The sequence below is a fragment of the Chrysochloris asiatica genome, unplaced genomic scaffold, assembly GCF_000296735.1.
Source record: "Chrysochloris asiatica unplaced genomic scaffold, ChrAsi1.0 scaffold00381, whole genome shotgun sequence".
Lineage (NCBI taxonomy): Eukaryota > Metazoa > Chordata > Mammalia > Afrosoricida > Chrysochloridae > Chrysochloris > Chrysochloris asiatica.
The window spans coordinates 874,090-895,704 of record NW_006408899.1 but is presented as its reverse complement, the minus strand read 5'-3'; the positions used below and the strand labels follow the sequence as shown (position 1 = coordinate 895,704).

The 21,615-nt window shown below is 40.0% G+C and overlaps 1 protein-coding gene across 1 annotated transcript in view; it reads right to left on the bottom strand.

Annotated features, from left to right (window-relative positions):
- Nucleotides 1-12,650: 12,650 nt before the first annotated feature.
- The window catches only part of TCN1 (transcobalamin I (vitamin B12 binding protein, R binder family)), a 13,492-nt gene continuing 4,527 nt past the window's right edge, over nt 12,651-21,615 (bottom strand). Inside the window, exons 4-9 of the mRNA XM_006876459.1 lie at nt 20,343-20,498; nt 18,764-18,951; nt 16,689-16,875; nt 15,217-15,397; nt 12,895-13,013; nt 12,651-12,712 (exon numbers count right to left, since the gene is read on the bottom strand). Coding sequence (XP_006876521.1) covers nt 12,651-12,712; nt 12,895-13,013; nt 15,217-15,397; nt 16,689-16,875; nt 18,764-18,951; nt 20,343-20,498 — 893 coding nt within the window. The remainder of the gene's footprint in view (nt 12,713-12,894; nt 13,014-15,216; nt 15,398-16,688; nt 16,876-18,763; nt 18,952-20,342; nt 20,499-21,615) is intronic.

Genomic DNA, 21,615 nt, shown 5'->3' with positions numbered 1-21,615 from the left:
ACAATATGCCCTTTCAGGCTCCCTGTAGCGATCTGCCAGTTGAAGTCTGGCTTTATACAGTTAATCAGGTTGAATGACTGGGATCTCACCTAGGCTCTTTGAAGTTGTTTGGACCTTAATTTCCCAGAAATTGTCTTGTTTGATTGCCTTTTCCTTATCTGGACATGAAAGCAGTCAAACACACCCAGGGCTCTCAGATACGTATTTTAAAAGTAAATATTTAGAAAATATGAGGTCAGTGAGCTACATTGGGTATATATGTTTAAGTATTGTTGTTGTTGTTAAGTGCTGTTGAGTCGGTGCCAACCCATAGTGACCCCATATAAGGTTTCCAAGAAGTGGCTGGTGAGCTTGAACCACTGACCTTGTGGTTCAAATGACTTCACAGTCTAGCTCATTAGCTCACAGTGCCACAGCCCACAGCACCACACCACGACTCCATGTTTAAGTATATACACCTACATATATATATATGCATGTTGTTGTTAAGAGCCTTTAAGTCAGTTCCAACTCATTGAGACCCTGTATAGGGCTTCCTACGAGTAGCTAGTGAGCTTGAACTGCCAACCTTGTGGTTCAAACCAACCTTGCAGTCCAGAGAATTAGCCCACAGTGCCACACCGGGATTCCTTATATATATGTGTGTGTGTGTGTGTGTGTGTGTATCTCATCTGATACTTTCCATATTATTTTGGATCACCTTTCTTTGGAGTAGGCACAAAAAAAGATCACACTTCATAATATGAGTAATAGAAAACCAAAGCAGTTGCTGTAGATTCCAAATCATGGTGACTCCATGTATTTCAGAGTAGAAATGAGTCCAAGGCAATTCCCAATGGCATCTTGAGTGTAGCCTCCATCTATACTCTGTACACAGTTAAGCTTTGCTTAGGTTACTGACCCGCAGCAACTGTGCGCTAATAAAGGTTGTTGGTTAAAGTCACTAAGTATTAGAGTAACTTGTTTTACAGCAACAGATAATGAATACAAGACATATGGTGGGAGATGAGAATGGAGAAGACAGTTTGGTTTTATATGGGAAGGAGGAGTCACTGTCTCCCTTAGTACACCTCAGAGCTCTGCTACTTCCACATATTTTGCCTGTTGCACTTTGGTGAGTGTCTAAAGAGACCCTCCTGTCCCTGTTATTGGGTATCAATAAAGTCTTAGGAAAAAAAAAATGTTGTCCATCTGGCTGTTATAGGATGGGTCCTAAACCTAATCATTCAAAATCATTTTATAAATCTTAGTGATTCTTTTGTTAGGACAGCACTAGGAAACTAATACATAAACACTATCAAATAATGACAATGTACTATTGCTATATTTTTAATGCAAATAACACATGTGTTATGTGTTTTTTTGTCAATGATGCTCTCACCCTGAGGTATTTTTGTAAACAAACTGCTATTATTATTTTTTAAAACATATTTTGATAAAAATAAGCATAGCATGTAATAAAAATACCTTGGGGAAGCATGGTCCATGAAGACAATGTTCGACACCATATTTTGGTGTCTTAAAAGATTGTAAGTGGCTATCAAAAATGTAACTATTAGTCTGTTCCTATTTAGAGCAAACAAAAGTGAAGAAAATAAAAAATGTATGGGAACAATTTGTCCAAAAGACTTGTTTTTAGGTGCCATCGAGTTGGTGCCCACTCATAGCGACTTTATGCACAGCAGAATGAAACACTGCCCGATCCGGAGCCAACCTCACTATTGTTACCATGCTTGAACCCATTGATGCTGTTACTTGGTCAATCCATCTTGCTGGGGGTCTTCCTCTTTTTCTCTGACCCTCCACCTTACCAAACACGATATCCTTCTCCAGCGACTGGGCCCTCCTGACAATATGTCCCAAGTATGAGAGACAAAGTTTGGCCATCTTGGCCTCCAAGGAGCACTCTGGCTGTGCTTCTTCCAACATGGATCTGTTGGTTCTTTTGGCAGCTCTTGGCACCTTCAATATTCTGCTCCAACACCATAACTCAAAACCATCAATTCTTCTATGGTCTTCCTTATTCATTGTCCAGCTTTCACAAGCATATGAAATTATTGAAAATACCATAGCTTGGGTTGGGCACACCTTAGTCCTCAAGCTGACATCTTTGCTTTTTAACACTTTAAAAAGGTCTTGTGCACCTGATTTTCCTAATGCAATACGTAGTCTGATTTTTTGACTGCTGCTTTCGTGAGTTGATAGTTGATCCAAGAATGAAGTCCTTGACAACTTCAATCTTTTCTCCGTTGATAAGAATGTTGTTTATTGGTCCAGTGGTGAGGATTTTTGTTTTCTTTATATTGAGATGTAATCCATACGGAAGGCTGTGCTCTTTGATCTTCATCAGTAAACGTTTTAAGCCCTCTTCACTTTCAGCAAACAAGGTTGTATCATCTGCATATCGCAGGTTGTTAATGAGTCTTCCTCCAGTCCTGATGCCATGTTTTTCTCCAGATAACCCCACTTCTCATATTATTTGTTCAGCATACAGGTTGAATAAGTATGGTGAAAGAATACAATCCTGTCATATACTTTCCTTAATTTTAAACCATCCAGTGTTCCCACGTTCTCTTTGAACAACTGCATCTTGGTCCATGTACAGATAGATTCCTCATCAGCATAATTAAGTGTTCTGGAATACTCATAGTTCACAATATTGTCCATAGCTTGTCATGATCCACAGAATCAAAAGCCTTTGCGTAGTCAACAAAGCACAGATAAACATCTTTCTGATAGTCTCTGATTTCAGCCCAGATCCATTGTATATTAACAATGATATCCTTCATTCCACGGCCTCTTCGGAATCCGGCTTGAACCTCTGGAAGTTCTCTGTCAATGTATGCTTGCAGCCATTTCTGAATTACCTTTAGTAAAACTTTACTTGCATGGGATATCAAAGAGATTGTCCGATAATTTCTGCATTCTGTTGGGTCACCTCTCTTTGGAATGGGCACAAATACTGATCTCTTCTAATCAGTCAGCCAGATAGCTGTCTTCCAAATTTCTTGGCAGAGATGAGTGAGTGCCTCCTGTGCCACCTCACTTGAAAGAGTTCAATTTTTATTCCATCAATTCCTGGTGCCTTGTTCTTTACCAATTCCTTCAATGCACCTTGGACTTCCTTCATTGGCTCTTGATCATATGCTACCTCTTGAAACGGTTGAACATTAACCATTTCCTTTTGGTACAGTGACTCTGTGTATTCCTTCCATCTTCTCTTGATGCTTTCTGCATCATTCAATAATTTGCCCAGAGAATCTTTCAGTAATGAAAGTTGAGGCTTGAATTTTTTTCTTCAGTTCCCCCAGCTTAAGAAATGCTGAGTGTGTTCTTCCTTTTTGGTTTTCTGACTCCAGATCTTTGCACATTTCGTTGTAATATTTGGCTTTATCTTCTCAAGCTGATCTTTGAAATTTTCTGTTCAGCTCTTGGACTTCCTCATTTCTTCCATTTGCGTTAGGATCTCTACACTGGGGAGCAAGTTTCAGTGTTTCTTCTGATAACCATTTTGACCTTTTCCTTCTTTCTTGTCTTCTTAATGACTTTTTGCTTTCTTCATGTATGATGTTGTTTATGTCATCCCACAACTCTTCTGGTGTTTGGTCTTTAGTATTTAATGTATCAAATCTGTTCTTCAAATGACCTCTAAATTCAGATGGGATATATTCCAGGTCATATTTGGGCTCTTGTGGACTTTTCATTTTCTCCAGCTTCAGTTTGAATTTGCATATGAGTAATTGATGGTCTGTTCCACAGTCTGCCTCTGGCCTTGTTTTCACTGATGATATGGAGCTTTTCCATGATCTCTTTCTGCAGATGTAGTCAATTTGATTTCTGTGTATTCCATCTGGCAAGTTCTATGTTTGCAGTTGTCTCTTATGCTGTCTAAAGAAGGTATTTGAAATGAACAAATCATTGATTTTGCAGAATTCTATCATGCATTCTCCAGCATCATTTCTATCACCAAGGCCATATTTTCCAACTACTGATCCTTCCTCTTTGCTCCCAACCTTTGCATTCTAATCACTAGTAATGATCAATACATCTTGATTGTATGTTTGATCAATTTCAGATTGAAGACGTTGGTAGAATTCTTCTATTTCATCCTTACTGGCTTTAGTGATTGGGGCATGCATTTGAATAATAGTGGCATTAACTTGTCTTCCCTTTAGGCCTGTGGATAATATTGTATCACAGACAGCGTTGTACTCATGACTGATCTGGATATGTTCTTTTTGATGATGAATGCAACACCATTCCTCTTCAATTTGTCATTCCCAGCATAGTCAACCATGTGGTTGTCAGATTCAAAATGGCTTATTGTTAAGTGCTGTCGAGTCGATTCTGACCCATAGCCACCCTATATAGGGTTTCCGAGGAGTAGCTGGTAAACTTGAACCACTGACCTTGCAGTTCAAAGGGCTTTGCAGTTTGGCACATTAACCCACAATGCCACACCAGGATTCCACAAAATGGCTTAGGAACATCCAAATCTCAACCTCCACAATAGAGACCAGAAGAACTAGATAGCTACTGACAAGTACTACTGGCTGTGGCACTCCAGGATAAGTTCTGGACTGCTAACTATAAGGCTTGTGGTTCAAACCTAGCAGCCGCTCTTTAGAAGCTCTGTGCAGGGCCGTTGTGAGTTGGAACTGAGTCAATAGTACTTACCAACAACCACACTCCTGCTGGCTGCTCTGAAACGGTGATCACAATGGGAGATCCTGGAAAGAGCAGGAGGAAAATGTGGAACATAACTCAAAACAATAATAAACATTAGTCTTACTGGTCTGATAGAGACTAGTGGAAGCCCTGGTATTGAACTCACCCAGGTTACTCAACTTTCAGCCACATATTGCTGCTGGTGGTGGTTGTGTGCCGCTGAATCAGTTCTGACTCCTAATGACCCAGTATAGGGTTTCCGAGGCTGTAAATCTTTACAGGAGCAGAAAGCCTCATCTTTCTCCTGCGGAACAGCTGGTAATTTCGAACTGCTGACCTTGCGGTTCGCAGCCCAATTTGTAACCACTACGATTGGACTGTCTAGCACAGATATAAAGCATTTCTATCATTGAAGAACATGCTATAGGGCAGTGCTGGAAAGATTAGTAGTTTCCAGCTTAGAATCTTCAGGGGAGATTTATAAGGATACAATTTGCAGGCCTCACAGCAGATCTGCTGAAACTGTGTTTGGCGGAGCTAAGGAGCTCTGGTAGTGTAGCGGTTATGAGTTGGGCTGCTAACCTCAAGGTCAGCAGTTCCAAACTACCAGCTGTTCTGCAGGAGAAAGATGAGGTTTTCTGTTCCGGTAAAGATTTACAGCCTCGGAAACCCTGTACAGGGTCGCTCTGGGTCTGAACCGACTCCGTGGCATACCACCACCAGGTCCAGGAATAGGAATATTTACAAAGCTCCCCAGAAGATTTGGACTCTAAGAACTGCTTAAAAATCCTCTTATGTAACATCTCAACCAAATGACTGTCCCTCCATCTCTAGCATCAGCTTCAACGTCTCCATTGTGGGTCACCTTCAATGTCTGTCTTGGAGTCTGCTTTGCTCTTCACTTCTCACTTTCAGGAAAGCCAGTGATGCCCAAGGAGCCATGGTGATGAAGTGGTAAAAGTGCTTGGCTGCTAACTGAAAGATTGCCTGTATAAGCCCTCCAGCCACTCTGTGGGAGAAAGATGTGACAATTTGCTCCTGTAAAGATTACATACATCCATGGAAACCACATGGGGCAGATCTACTCTGTCTGTAGGGTCACTATAAGGTAGAATTTACAACAAAGAGTTGGGTTTTGGGTTTGGTAAAGATGCCCGTGTTCTAATCTCCAGGACATGTGAGTCGGTTAGGTTGCCTGGCAAGAGGGAATTAAGGTTGCAGATGGAATTCATGTTGACAATCAGCTGGCCTTAATTTATAGAGCGTATCTAGGCTTGTTCAAGTTGGCCCCAATATAATTACAAGTTTTCTTAGTGAAAAAGGCAAGAGAGAGTTCGAGTCAGAAAACGAGATGTGATGACAGAAACAGAGGTTGCGGTGATGAGATTGTTGGTATTAAAGATGGTTAGGGACCACAAGCCAAGGAATCCTGGCAGCCTCTAGAAGTTGGAAAAGGCAGTGAAACAGATTCTGCTGTAGAGCTTATTCAAGGAACGAGGATCTGCTGACACCGTGATTTCAGCCCAATGAGACCTGTTTGAGACATCTGCCCTCCAGAACTGTAAAATAATAAATTGGTGTCAGTTTATGCCATTACATTTCATGTCATTTATTACAGCAGCAATAGGAAACAGATAGAGGGGGCTTTAGAACTTCGGGGTGGTGCCGACCTTGGGCTCCTAAGCCTGTTCTTGACCACTGTGAGCCAAGCACACACCCGATGTGCCAGCTTTTAGACATGTACTTCCTCATAAGCTACCACTTACATCCATGGTGGTTGTAAGACTAACTATGTCACAACCGTTTCAATTAGTCAAGAATTTCCTCAACAGGAACCACCCAGGCATGCATTCCTTGACTAATATGTTTTGACAGTCTTTAGGTAAGTTTTCTCTTTTCATAAAAATTAAATATTTATAAATTAATTTTGTTGTTCTTGTTGAGAATATACTTGGCAAAAAATACACCAATTCAGTAATTTCTATAGGTACAATTCAGTGATATTGGTTAGTCTTTCAGTTATACAAGCATTCTCAACTTCCTTTTCTGAGCTGTTCTTTCTTCATTAGCATAAATTCTTAGTTCACTTTTGACTTGACCTCTTTGTTTTCCTGGTGTCCACTAATACCCGGTGTTTCTGGTATTAAAGTGTCAAAGCTTATTCTGGAACATAGAAAGATTTCTTTTTTGTGATTAATTCTGTCTGGGGTGGCAGATAATTATTTCTCCTGCCTCACTCCCCCCCAGACTCAGCCTAGGCTCAGTAATACAGTGGGGCTTCAAATGTTCATGGAAAAATGAAATGAAAAGATAATGGAATTTTCCCATGAACTTTTTGAAGGCCCTCAGAATCTCAAGTCTCAGGAGGCCATCATAAGCAGGAGCTTTAACAAGATTCCCAGGTGATATTTATATTCCCATAAGAATCACCTGGGAATCTTGTTAAACTGTAGCGAATGAATCAGTATATCTGAGCTGTAAAGTGGGTTACAGGTTAGGCTGCTAACTGCAAGGTCAGCAGTTTGAATCCACCAGCTGCTCTGTGGGAGAAGGAAGAGGAAACCCCACAGAGGGTCACTATGAGTCAGAATCTACTCAGTGGCAGTGGGTGCGATGGAAAGGCAAAGTTTCAGCCGGGTGTCCAACTGGAATGAACCAATTCTAAGTCCTGTTCATAAGGCAAGTGACAAGTGAGACCAGAGCTCAGTATGCCTGGCCAGTACTGTTGTTACATGCTATAGAGTTGGTTCTTACTCCTAGTAACTCTCTTTACAGCAGAATGAACCATTGCCCAGTCTGTGGCACCTTCACAATTACTGTGATGATTGAGCTTGTATTGAATTCTCTGTGTCAATCCCTTTCATTGGGGGGTGGTCTTTATTTATTTATTTTTTGCTGACCCTCTACTTTACCAAACATGATGGTTGTCTTCAGGGATTGGTCCCTCTTGATAAGATATTGAAAGTATGAGAGAGGAAGTCTTACCATCATTGCTTCTAAGAGAAATCCAGATGTACTTCATCCAAAACATTTGTTCTTCCATTGGGTAGTTCATGGTGTATTCAATCTGCTTCACCAATACAATATATCAAATGCATTGATTCTTTTCCAGTCTTCCTTATTCATTTGTCCAGCTTTACCATGTGTATGAGGCAAATGAAATACCATGGGTTAGGTCAGGTGCACCTTAGTCCTCAAAGTGACATCTTTCTTTGCAATGGGCACAAATATGGATTTCTTCCAATCCACTGGACAGGTAAATGCCTTCCAGATTTCTTGGCATAGATGAATGAGTGTCTTAATTTGCTGAAACATTTCAATTGGTATTTGTCAATTCCTGGAGCCTTGTATTTTGCCAATATCTTCAGTGCAGCTTGGATTTTTTTCCCTTCTGTTCCCCTGGTTGCTGATCATATGCTACCTACTGAAAATGGTTGAACATTGACCAGTTCCTTTTGGTACAGTGACTCTGTATTTTTTTCATATTCTTTTGACATTTCCTATGTCATTCAATATTTGTTCCATTGTTGTTGTTAAGTGCCACAGAGTCCGTTCTGACTCATAGTGACCCTGTATAGGGTTTCTGAGGAACAGCTAGTGAGTTTGAACCACTGGTTTATCTTATAGCACCATACCAAGACTCCATAGAATCCTTCATTATTGTAACCTGAGGCTTGAATTTTTTTCTTCACTTCTTTCAGCTTGAGAAATGCTGAGGGTCTTCTTCTCATTTGATTGTTTAACTCCAGGTCTGTACATATTTTATTATACTTTGTCTTCTCTTTGAAATTGTCTGTTTAGCTCTTTATGCATTACTTCTTACAGTAACTTAGTTTCTCTATGCTCATGAGCAAGCTTCAGACTCTCTCCTGACATCGACTTTGGTCTTTTCTTTCTTTTCTGTCTTTTTAATATCTTTTGATTTCTTCATCTAAGATGTTCTTGATACCATCCCACAACTCCTCTGGTCTTTGGTCATTAGTGTTTGAGGCATCAAATCTGTTCTTGAGATGATCTCTAAATTCAGAAGGGACATACTCAAGGCCATAGTTTGGCTCTTGTGGACTTGTTTTAATTTTCTTCAGCCTTGGCCTGAACTTTACACATGAACAGTTGCTGGTCAGTTCTACATTCAGCCCCTGGCCTTGTTTTGGCTGATTATATTGAGCTTTTCCATCGTCCCTTCCCATAGATGTAGTTAATTTGATTCCTGTGTATTCCATCTGGTGAGGTTCATTTGTATAGTTGCCATTTATGTGATTTAAAGAGGTATTTTCAATGAGTAAGATGGTCTTGCAAAATTCTGTCATGCAATCCCTAGCGTCATTTCTATCACCAACCTCCACCATATTTTCCAAGTACCAATCCTTCTTTTTCTTTTCAACTTTCATATTCTAATCACCAGTAATTATCAATGCATCTTGATTGCATGTTTGATAAGTTTCAGATTGCAGTAGTTGGTAGGATTTTCCAATTTCTTGATTGACTTTAGTGGTTGGTGACTAACTGATTAATAAATTACCTGTTCTTCCTTGTACTCATATGATATTATCCTGTAACAGACAGCACTGCTCTTCAACATAGATCTTGAAATGCTCTCTTTGACAATGAATACAACCCTATTCCCTGTCAATGTGTCATTCTCGGCATAACAAGCTACATCTGTGCATTTCAGCTCACTAGTGTCTAATATATCTATGTGTTGCATTTCATTTTTGGTGATTTTTGATTTTCCTAGATTCATACTTTGTATATTTCACATTCTGATTACTTACGGATGTTTGCAGCTATTTCTTATCATTTTGAATCATGTCCCACCAGAAAACGAAGGTCCCCAAAGTTTTCACTCCATCCACATCATTATGTTCAGCAGTACTTTGAGGAGACAGCTCTTCCCCATTCATATTTTGACTGCTTTCCAACCTCAGGGCCTTGTCTCTGGCAGTATATGAGAAAATGTTGTGTGACTATTTATAAGGTTTTCAGTGGCTCGCCTTTCAGAAGTGGTCTGCCTATCCTTCTTCCTGGGCTATCTTAGCCTGGAAGTTCCACTGAAACTTGTCTCCTATGGGTGACCTTTGTTGTTGTTAAGTGCTGTCGAGTCGGTTCCAACCCATAGCGACCCTGTACAGGGTTTCCGAGAGTGTAAGTCTTTACGGGAGTAGAAAGTCTCATCTCTCTCCCAAGGAGTGGCTGGTAGTTTCGAACCACTGACCTTAAGGTTCACAGCCCAATTTGTAACCACTATGCTACCAGAGCTCCATATATGGGTGACCCTAAAGTATTTGAAATACCTGTGGCATAACTTGCAGCATCACAGCAACCTGTAAGCTAGCACCATGTGACGAACTGACAGACAAGTGGTGCTGCTCACTAATAGTGGAGTGCTAAAGAAATGGTAGTCTATTAACTTTCACTTCTTTCTCTGAGATTAAAGACATGTCTATCAGAAGAGAGGGTTATTTCATTCAAATTAGAGACCATTGGTTCTCTGTTAAAACGAGAGGTTACTAGTACTAGAGGGAGGTGCTAGGAAACAGGGCTCATAGTGACATTGGTTGCTTGATCCCATGAGAAGAATAACATGAGAATGGACAGGGAATCATTTTCAATCCTGTGATTCAATGTTATTTAATTTTGTGTCATAATGTTAATTAAAATTCTCTCATGTGCACTTTGGGGAAATAGGTCTCGTATAAATTGAGTGCTTCATTGTGTTGACTGAATGCTGTTGAGTGTCCACACTCAATAGAATCACTGAGGGAGTGAGGGAGAGTCAGGGATCGAGACTGGGCCTACACTAAAGTTGTGGTTATTGTTGTGAGTTGGTGTTGAATGGATTTCAACTCGTGACTGCCCCGTGGGGTGTTCAAGGTGTGATCTCTCAGAAGCAGATTGCCAGCTCTGCCTACAGAGGCACCTCATGGTGGGTTTGAATCGCCAACCTAGTTATGAGTGCTTAACCATTGGTACCACCCAATGACTCCTAATTTGTTATAGTTAGATGCAATTTTATTGTCCAACTGCTTTCTGTCATTTTGACATATGTACGTTTATGTCTTTTGCTTTAGCATCCTTATTTTCAACACAGTTGAATACAATTTGCCCAGGGTAGTCTAGTATTTATTATTTTTTTTTTCTAATGTATTTATTACCAGTGCTTCCTTAATAATGGCCTGGTTTGGGTGGTAAATAATATGCTCACGCTATTTATGATAAACAGTGTCATGGATTGAATTGTGTCTTCCCAAAATACGTGTCAGTATGGTTATGTGGTACTATTATGTGCTTGTCTCCCATTTTGTGATCTGATGTAATTATCCTCAATTTTGAGGTCAGTGTGGGATGTCTCTTGAATCATAACCTTTCAAGAGGGTGTGACTGAAGTCATACCCTTACTCAAATCAGACCCTTGTTTGAGTCACACCTTTTATATTACAAGTAAGAAAGGAGAGAGATGTGAGCAGAGAGGGGAGGGTTTTGACTACTGCCAAGAAAGGAGAGCTGGAAATGGAGTGTGTCCTTTAGACCTGGGGTCTCTCTCTTGAGACTCCCTAGAACCAAGGGAAGTTTGATGGCAGGACACATGGAGATCTGCGAAGAACACTGGGCCTACAGATGTTGAAAAGGAGACAATGACCTTCCTCTAGAGTTGACCGAAAAAGAAAGCCTTCAGCCGAGATCTAGCATCCTGAATTCAGACTTCTAGCCTCTTAACGGTGAGAGAATAACTTTCAGTTTGTTAAAGCATCCTCTTATGGTATTTCTGTTAGTAATTCTAATTCTAATGTTTTGCATCTATGTCACCTTGAACCATTATTTTTTCATTTCACACTGAAATAAAAGAGAGCTAATTTTTGCTGCCTTGAGCTCACAGCACCATGGAGGCCTGGAAGGGTGAACATGCCTGTCTATATCTCTAACAGCTTCCAAGGTGAGGTGCAACCTCAAGAGCACACGCCATTAATCAAGGCCAGGACGGTTGAACCTAAGAGTAGAGGACCAGTGTGAGAAAGCTGAGTGTAGGTAAAAGGTTCAGTCCCTGATTATGAAGCAGGGTCACTGGAGGAAGGGTAAAAGCTGAGATTATCATGAAGAAACACGAGTAAGGAGGGAGACTTTGCTAGAATAATAGTTCAACTAATTCTGCTGGAAGGCATCTTTCTTTCTGAGGGCATTTCAGATAGTCGCTTATGCTTTACCTCAAGCATCTCCTTCCCTTTGTCATCTTACAGGTACTTCTGCTTTCTGACCATCTGCATGAAACTCAGCTACTTCATTCATATCAAGTGTAGGCCAACTCATACTACTTAGCTATGAGTTACTTTTTTGAGTCAGGATGACTTTATGGGGAAGACAAGGAAGAGTGATGCTGGAGAACAAGAAGGATCCAGGGAAGGCAGGTGAGTTGGCATGGCATTGCTTCCCAAACTTTATGGGTTGACTTTTTTATGTGTATAAGATTCACATTTTCTCTTTTCCCTAGAGCAACAATTTTCTCTCTCTACCCATTATCTATTGAAGGCTTATATAAACAAATTCTTTCTTGCATCCAGGCCTTGGAATGCTGAGTCTTTCTACACACTTTCTGCTTGACCTCATTGGTTACTGCTGAAACACTAGATTTATAACTTTGTTTACATTTCTTGATTTGTCTAGGATCACTCAGAGAATTAGTGGCAGGTAGGGGTAGGGCTTAAGTAGAACTTAATTTATTAGAGGCATGATCCAATCTTTTTTCGCTTTACTTCACTTCAAGTGACCTTCCTTCTTCTGACAACCCCTTTCCCAAATGACCTGATTAGAACATGCTCTTTTTTTGTACAGTTATTGATTTTTTTAAAATTTAAAATCAGAGAGAAGCAGAAGTTATTGTCTCTTCTGTTGGGATTAAGATAAATGAAGAGGAAGACATGAGGCTGATTTCTGCATGGATTTCTACTGCAAATGGATTAGATCCAGCTGAGGGAGGTTTGGATTTATTAATATTTGCTCCAACGAATCTCCAAATATTCTCCATCATGGACAACGTAACTACCAACTCCTGAAAGGAAGAAGAAAGATAAATGGATCAAATGATGTGATACACAATCACCAAGTGGTGGACCAAGTGTACCCACAGTCTTTCCCACCCCCTTTTCATATTCCTCATAAAAGCTCACAATCCCACATATTAGTGCTTCGAACATTTCCACCTCATGAGACTTGTCCACATCTCTCTCTTACCTTGACTCAGTGATATGCCTCCACTCAGAATTTCCCAGTAGGTTCTGTCATTACTGTTGGCCTTTAGACCCTGAACGGATGTGATGTATGGGCCCCATGAAGTCTCCTTCATTGTGAAGCTGTGGGGAACAGTAAATTGGTTGCAGGAACTCTTGAGTTTCCAAAGGAAAACCCACATAGATATTTCTCAAGCCTAAATGTGCCTAAAAATCACTTGAAATGATTAGGGAAAAAAATGCAGATTTCCTGGTCTTACCCCAAATAGTTTGATTCTATAGGTGTGGGCTGGGGACCAGGAATCTGCACTTTCATAAGCACTCCGGAGGATTTGGATTCACTCTCTAGACTCCAGGCTGAATTAGACTACCGATGCTCATGGTTCCTGCCTTCCACCTCCAGCACAATAGATACCCTACAGTCAGCCACAGCCAGTGTTCTACTGTCGGAGACTGCTACTCTTGAAGGCACGAAACCAGAAGCAGGGAATGACACTCTCCTGGGCTCCCGGCACCATGTTTACTGGGTTTTCTCTTAGGAAATGACAATATAGAACATGTTCAGTATCTGTTTTAAAGTCTTTAGTCATATTTCTCTTCCCTTCCTGTATACCTTTGAAAGTAGCCTTTATAATTTTATACATATATTTATAATTCTGATTTTTCTCTTTAACATTTTACACCATGTTGTTAGATGCACAATAGATAATTGTTCATTAGATTTAGGGAGCTAAAGTCAGTATTTTAATTTCAATATTTAACCTTTTTAGACCAGGTGACGGTAACAACTTGGGGTCTATGAATCTCCTGAAAGTGGGAGTGTGATCTGTGAAATCTCAATTTAAATGCCAGATTTTGTGTGTATGCTATATATTTTTTTTTTTTTGGGATGAGCATCCATTGCATTTATTGAATTGTCAAAGAGTCAGTAACTCAAAAATATTTAAGATCTCCTGCTCCAGACTGCAAAGCCATTTGAACTGCACGGTTGGCGGTTCAAGGTCACCAGTCATTCCTCAGAAACACTATACAGGGTTGCTATGGGTCAAAACGAACTCGACAACACTTAACAACAACAACAACAACTCTAGATGCAAAATTGTCTGACTTAAGAGTGTCTGTCTATTGAGGAAATGTTGTTGAGAGGAGGTCTCAGGCATTCATTTGTCCATTAACTGAACATTAATCCCTACTGTATTGTGGAGCTGTAGGATAAACACTGGACTGCTAATTGCAAGGTCAGCAGTTCAAATCCACCAGCCAATCATCGAAACTCTTTGTAGGGTCTCTATGAGTCAGAACCAACTAGACGACACTTAACAACAACAACATATACTAGAAAAGGCACCCTAGTACCATAGTGGGTTACGTCTTGGGCTGCTAACTGCAAGGTTAGCAGCTCAAATCCACCAGCTGTTCCATGAGAGAAAGATAAGGCTTTCAGCTCATGTAAAGATTTACAGCCTTGGAAACCCTATTCAGGGTTACTATGTATTGCAATCAATTGGATGGCAGTAGATTAATTTTTTTATTTACTAAAAAAAAGAAACCCTGGTGACACTGTGGGTTAGGCATTGAGCTGCTAACCCCAAGGTCATCAGTTCAAACCCACCAGCTGCTTTGTGGGAGAAAGACGATGTTTGCTTCTGTAACAATTTACAGCCTTGGAAGTCCTATTGGGCAGTTCTACTCTATCCTTTAGGAAGTATGAATTAGAACTAACTTGTGCACTTGGTTTGGGTTTTATATACTAGAAGGTCTCCATGAGTTGGAATTGACTCAAAGGTAATGGGTTTACTTTTGGATTTTGTTTTTTTATACCCTGGCCAATGGCAATACTTTGTGCTCCACGGTGCTGTAGGACAGAGCACTGAACCACAGAGTCAGAGGTTCAAACTCATCAGCTGCGCTTTGAAAACCATATATTGGGTCGCTATGAGTCAGAATCAACTTGATGGCATGTAACAACAATAACAACTACCTTAATGGTTTGTGGTGTGAACCCACCCAGCAGTGCTGCAGAAGGAAGACCTGCCAACCTGACTTTGTTACAATTATAGCCAAGAGAGCAACCCTATAGAACAATGCTACTCTGTAACCCAGGCGGTCACCATGACTTGAACTCGGCTTGATGGCAATGGGTATATGCTAGAAGTTGAAAGCTCTCACTTTTTTTTTAAACATGCCATGAGATGTAGATGAATAACAAATGTACTAATTACAGTACGCTTTGGATACATTTTGTATTCAGCTCATACTTGCATGTGTATTCTTACTGAGATATTAGAAATCCACACTCAACATCTAAAGTTATATACAGACATACCCAAATATAGTCTTGTTTTGTTTCTGTGCTTCCTCCATCACATCTAGGAAGACAGACCCATTCAGCACTGTCACATTGGTAGAATATGTTTCAACGATTTTCACAGAGTAATGGACGTGGATAAATGAGGGGGAGGTAGTAGGGGCCGCAGATCCAGACACAGGAATGGAGACATTGAGTTCTGGCAGACAGAAAAGCAGAGAGCAATAATTAGAATCATAAAATTGATGGAGCTTGCTCATTCATCAAACCCTGCTCTTTACCCCTTTCCTTTGTGGCAATGATTGGATACAAGGAACAAGTACACTCAGTGGAGGGGAAGATCTGTCATACGACTAAAGCGAGCAGTAAAACCAGACACTCACAGGTTTGTGAAATGCTCGTGTTTAGTTTACCTCCCAGTTAGTTAAGCAACTCAGTTGTTCAATTTTCATATCTCATAGAGGCTCATGACTCATTTTTTGCTTTAGTATGTTATTGTTGCGTGCCGGTTCTGACTCATAGCAACCCTGTATAAGGTTTTCAAGGAGCAGCTGGTGAACTTGACCCGCTGCCCTTGTGGTTAGCAGTCCAGTGCTGATCCTATAGTGCTACAGCAATGCGTGCCATTTTTTCCTTTACTTTTTAACATATACTGAAGACATACTAACTACTAGACACTGAACTAATCGTCTTACATGGAGGATCACATTCAAATCTTACTTAGATTCTATTAGCATCCCTGGTTGTTTTCACATTAGATAACGGAGGTTTAGAAGTTAAATAGTTTGGAAAGAACAAAGATAGAAGGACAGGTCTCTGTCCCACCTGCCTGTTTGCAAAGCTAGCTGCTTAAGTAAAAGATTCCTCCTACAATTTTCTGAGAATGTGGTCCTATACTTTCTATACAGATGTCTTACTTCCCTGAAAATTAATTCACTGAAAATGATGGAAAGTTGCAGACAAAATAAAGATCCTTTATACTTTCTTTTGTATATGTGTATATGTAGAGGGTCAGAGAAAAAGAGGAAGACCCCCAGCGAGATGGATTGGCCAAGTGGCAGCATCAGTGGGCTCAAGCATGGCAACAATTGTGAGGTTGACCCATGATTGGGCAGTGTTTCATTCTGTTGTGCATAGGGTCGCTATGAGTTGGTACCGACTCAATGGCACCTAACAACAACAACATGTGTGGATGGAACAATGCTCTGAACATCTTGCTAGATCAAGCAATAAGAAAGTATCATTTTGGAAATAGATGTCATTTAATCAAGCTTAACTTGTTGATCCATGTTTGAACCAAGAACTACATTTGCTATCCTGGTAAGCACAAGCCATCAGGTTGTTGTAGTACCTGATGATATATTGAAGATTGAGCTCTATCTGGAAACTGTTAGAGGCTTCTCTGCTCACCTTTGGTCCCTGAGAACATCCAGATCTCATATTTTTTGAGGTTATTGTACCAAAGAACAAACCTGTTTGCTCTTTCATGCTTATACCTGGACAAGGAGCGTCTTTGTTAACATCCAAATAGGTCTTTTTCATCAAGGCAGGTAAGATCTGGGCTGCAGCGGTTGGAACATTGAATGTTCCCTGAGAGATTTCCTTGAGGACTGTGTTCAGAGTCTGTTGGCAGTTCCACTCACTTACTTGGTAATAGTCTGATGAGACAAAGAGGGCCTAGGTAGAGAGAGAGCAAGTACACAAATGAGAGAAACTTCATCTGCGAAACCTACATCTAACTTCCTGTTTTGTTACACAAATAACATATACATAATGCCAGACGGGTTTCCTTAATTGAATCATTTCTACACATGGTATGTGTAAGTGCTTTATTTGTGAAAAATGTGGTAAGTCCACAAATACTTATTGAATACTAACCACATAGGAAGCATCTTAGGAGCTACAAAGATAACTAAGATCCTTTTCCTGCCCTCAATAACCTTACAGACTAGTTTGGGTGGGGAGAAATGGGGGATGGATTCATTAATGTAATATCATCAATGAGAATGGATGTTGTCTGCCATGTTCACTTCTGTGTCCCCAACACTGGAATGGTGTTTTGTTGTGAATGCCCATGAGGTGGTTCCAACTCATAGCGACCCTGTATAGGGTTTCTGAGGAGTGGCTGGTGAGCTTGAACCATTGACCTTGCAGTTCAAACCAGCCTTGCAATCTAGCACATTAGCCCATAGTACTACACTGTAAAACTACATGTCATATAGCGGTTACTTACTATTTTATTGATGGACAAATGAATTTACAAGAAGTTGTACGATTAGTGCCCAAAGAGAAACTTCTAGTGGCAAGACATTTCAAAGGAGGAAGAGTTCATAAGCTTTTAGTGATGTTGGGGAAAGTCTTGTGAAGGAACCCATATTGGCTATGCTGAACATCTTGAACTTCCTAAAATATCTAATATTCTTTAGTTCTTTGTTTTTACTGTCCTCTCTTCCTGAAGCTTCTCTTACCCTCAGCCAGTCTGACAAACACATATTCATATTAACGATGCAGTGAAAAATTTTTTTTTCTGTAAACCTTTGTTGATCTCTTTTCATTTATACCTCCTGGTGTGGTGTTACAGGAGCAGCATGGGACTATCAAACCACATGTTCAGCAGTTCAACCTCCCCAGATGTTCCTTGGGAACTCTATACAGTGTTGCTATGAGTCAGAACTGACTCAATGGCACTTAACAACAACAACAACAGAATTGAATAAATCAATGAATAAAATTCTAGACCTCTGGAAATGTATGCAGGACAGTATAGATACTGAGAGTATGAACTTCAAAGCCAACTGTCTACATCCTTTCTCATCTATGTGTGTACCATGTGCTGATTGTGTGATCTTACGTAAGTTACTGATGCTCCCATGACTCATGTTCTAATTTTAGGACATGGAAGTAATAATTCCTCATATTAAGTTATTGCTAATGAGTTAATAGCGTGAAAAACTTAGCCCAGGGCTATTACTGGCTGCCAGCTATTACCATTGCCATTTACCACTTCTATATAGGAGCTCTGGTAGCGTAGTGGTTACGAGTCGGGCTGCTAACTTCAAGGTCAGCAGTTCGAAACTACAAGCTGTTCCGCAGGAGAAAGATGAGGCTTTCTGCTCCCGTAAAGATTTACAGCCTCAGAAACCCTGTGCAGGGTCACTATGAGTCAGAACTGACCCGAAAGCACACCACCACCTACCACCACCACCATAATAGCAATATAATTTGGTAGGTAAGATGAAACTGAAAACAATGGTATATTATGAAGTGTGAAATTGTATGTGGGAGAACAACAAGGTCAATTGTAGTAGATTTTCAACATTGAAATTTTAAAGAAATTGTTGTCAGGGAAACATAGAAGCATTGGAGATGCAGAGGTAAAGATTGAAGTCTAAGACGGATACATTTTAGGCATGGGTGGAGAATCATATAAGCCAAAACAGGTGAAGCAATGAAAGTTGAAATTTTAGGAAACAGAATGGAAACTAATATCTGGGGAAGCCAATAAAAAATCATGAGGATCTTTGTTTCTTCCATGACTCCATTTCTCTTTTACCCTTAGATTTACCTGCATAGCTTCACCTGTACTATATATGTTTCCAATGAGACCATTGTCCTTTTTCTCAGACAGAATTTTTTCAATCAGTGTCTCTATATGACTACTGATAATTGTTGCAATGTTTGTATCTATTTTGCTTAGGTTTACTTTACTCCTCTTCACACAGGTCAGAGCGAGGACTGCCATTGCACCGGTATCTGTCAAGAAACAAACAGTTGCTGATGGGTGATCAACCATCCCAATTTTTCCTGGAGGGAAGCATTTCCAGGACGCGGGAATTTCAGAGCTAAAATGGGACCAGACCTGAATAAACTGGGAGGATTGTTCATGCTAGTTGGTGATGGGACAGGGTGATTTCAAGATAGAACAATCATATCTCTCATATTAACCATCAAAATCTTCAAGAGTTGTTCCTTATGTTGAGTTGTCATGTCCCTGACACCTGTACTTAATACTCATACCTTGGTCACTGACACACGTATGAATTTGTAGATACATACATATAGTCTTCCATTTTACATCTTGGTTGTGCCTATATTTTCCTCCTGTCAGCCATACAGACAAGGAAATTAAGAAAATCTAGGCCAATATACAAAACCAATATATATTTGTAAGGTTCCCATTATACTGATTTAAAAATAATAATTAATAGAATTGTTCCCCAACTGACAATCTGAACGGAGGATGAGTAAAGAATTTGGGAGAAAGGAAGATAAGGTCTTTTCTGGCTTGATTTGTGGTATCCCTTTTCATGTAGCTCCTTGGCTTTCTAATGGAAAAAAAGCACGAGAAAGCTCACACTCTCTATACTGAATGGTAATTTGCTTTGACCTTCTTAGAGAAAGGTAGGCTTATATATCTAAACTCATAGAGGCTAAGCTCCAATGCTCTTTGTCTAGAAGGAACTGCTCCATTCTGATGTGTAATTTCATTCCATGGAAAATTTCTGGCCCACAACCTTCGTAACTATAGCCGTCATTGATTAAAATATTAGACCTTGTCACTGGAGAGGATGTGCTGTTCAACTGAACTCCCATAACCAAATGTTGTTGTTGTTAAGTACCATCGAGTCGATTCTGACTCATAGTGACCCTGCATAGAGTTTCTGAGGAGCGGCTTGTGGATTTGAACTGCCAAACTTACAGTTAGCTGTCCAGTGCTTATCTTACAGCACCATACTAGGGCTCCACATAGCCAAATAGTTCCAGTAGAGAAAAGGGCAAGATTTAGATAAACAAACTTTTAGTGCATTTCTTTAACACTTAAACAAATCCTAAAATGTTTTATATGAAGAGGATCACTACCTGTTACCAGTTTACAGGTGGGAAAATTAAATTCAAGAATTAGCATGTCTTTGTTATACAACTCAAAGATGAGAGAGTAGAAACCCAATCTTTCTGCTATACCATGCATCCAGAGGGAGACTTAAATCCTGCCCAATACTCATTCTTTTTAAACATTCTCTTCTGAGGAAACTAAGGATGAAGAGGATAGAAAACCATCCAATCACTTAATGAACAGTAGAAAACGTAAGGTCCTATTGATGACTGTATCCTCCGAAGCAAAGGAGTTGGATTCAATGACTCACCTACTGAGAACTGACCACCAAAATAATAGTTTTTATTTTCAGGATTGAAGAAATCAGCAATTTCAGCAACTGAGTAGTTTCCATTGAACAGACACAAGGCCAGAACATCCTGGCTGAGCTGGTAGAAGTTAGTAAGTGGATTGCCATTGTGTGTTCCTGGTGGAGAGAAGAGAAGAGAAGCAATGCCTTACTCATGGAAGTGATGCTGCAGTAATATATTTTCAATGTCTATTTACTTTAATCCTCCTCACTTTTAAGGAAAGGTGAGTATTTGAGGGGAGGAGTCACCCTCAGAATCAGCAAACCTGAACAATATTTAACCACCACCTGACTCACTTCAACTGTCTTCATTTTATAACTGAAGGCACCAAACACAAGAGAGATTAAAATACGATCCCACTAGTCAGATGGTTACTAAGCTAGGACTAGAATACAGCATTCTCACCTCTAAGCCAATTATTGTACTCATATTTGTAAAAGTAAGATGTTGAAACTCTAAGTAGAAGCATGTCTTCAAGGCCATCTCAAAGGAAGATGAGATAGGAGGATGCTATTAGTGAATCGTATAATAAATATTGAATGAAAGTAAAATAAAAACTATGCAGCTCATTAGAAGTCGTTGTGGTCAATTTGTTTTTCACAGAGATAACAAACTTCATTGCTTTTTTGTTTTTACAACTGGCATCGGATTCTTTGGTACTTATGACACAATGTCTTGTTTTCTTCAGCCACTTTTGATGTAATTTATTATTTGTCTAAAATCCATACTTCTGGAAGACTGGTGGTGGTGGTGGTGGTGTGTTGTGGAGTCGGTTCCGACTCATAACAACTCTGTATAGAGTTTCTGAGGCTGTAAATCTTTAGGGGAGCAGAAAACTTCATCTTTCTCCCATGGAACAGCTGGTAGTTTCAAACTGCTGACCTTCCGGTTAGCAGCCTGACTCATAACCACTACACTAACAGGACTCCTTTCTGGAAGACTAGAGAACTACTTTCATATATATCTAGAAGAGGCAGTTGTTCGAACAGAACATGGGAACACTGAATGGTTTAAAATCAAGAAATGTGTACGACAAGGTTGTATTCTTTCACCATACTTATTAAACCTGTATGCTAAGCAAATAATATGAGAAGCTGGGTTCTATGAACGTGGCATCAGGATTGGAGGAAGACTCATTAACAAACCTGCGATATGCAGATGATACAACCTTGCTTGCTGAAAGTGAGGAGGACTTAAAACATTTACTGATGTAGATCAAAGAGCACAGTCTTC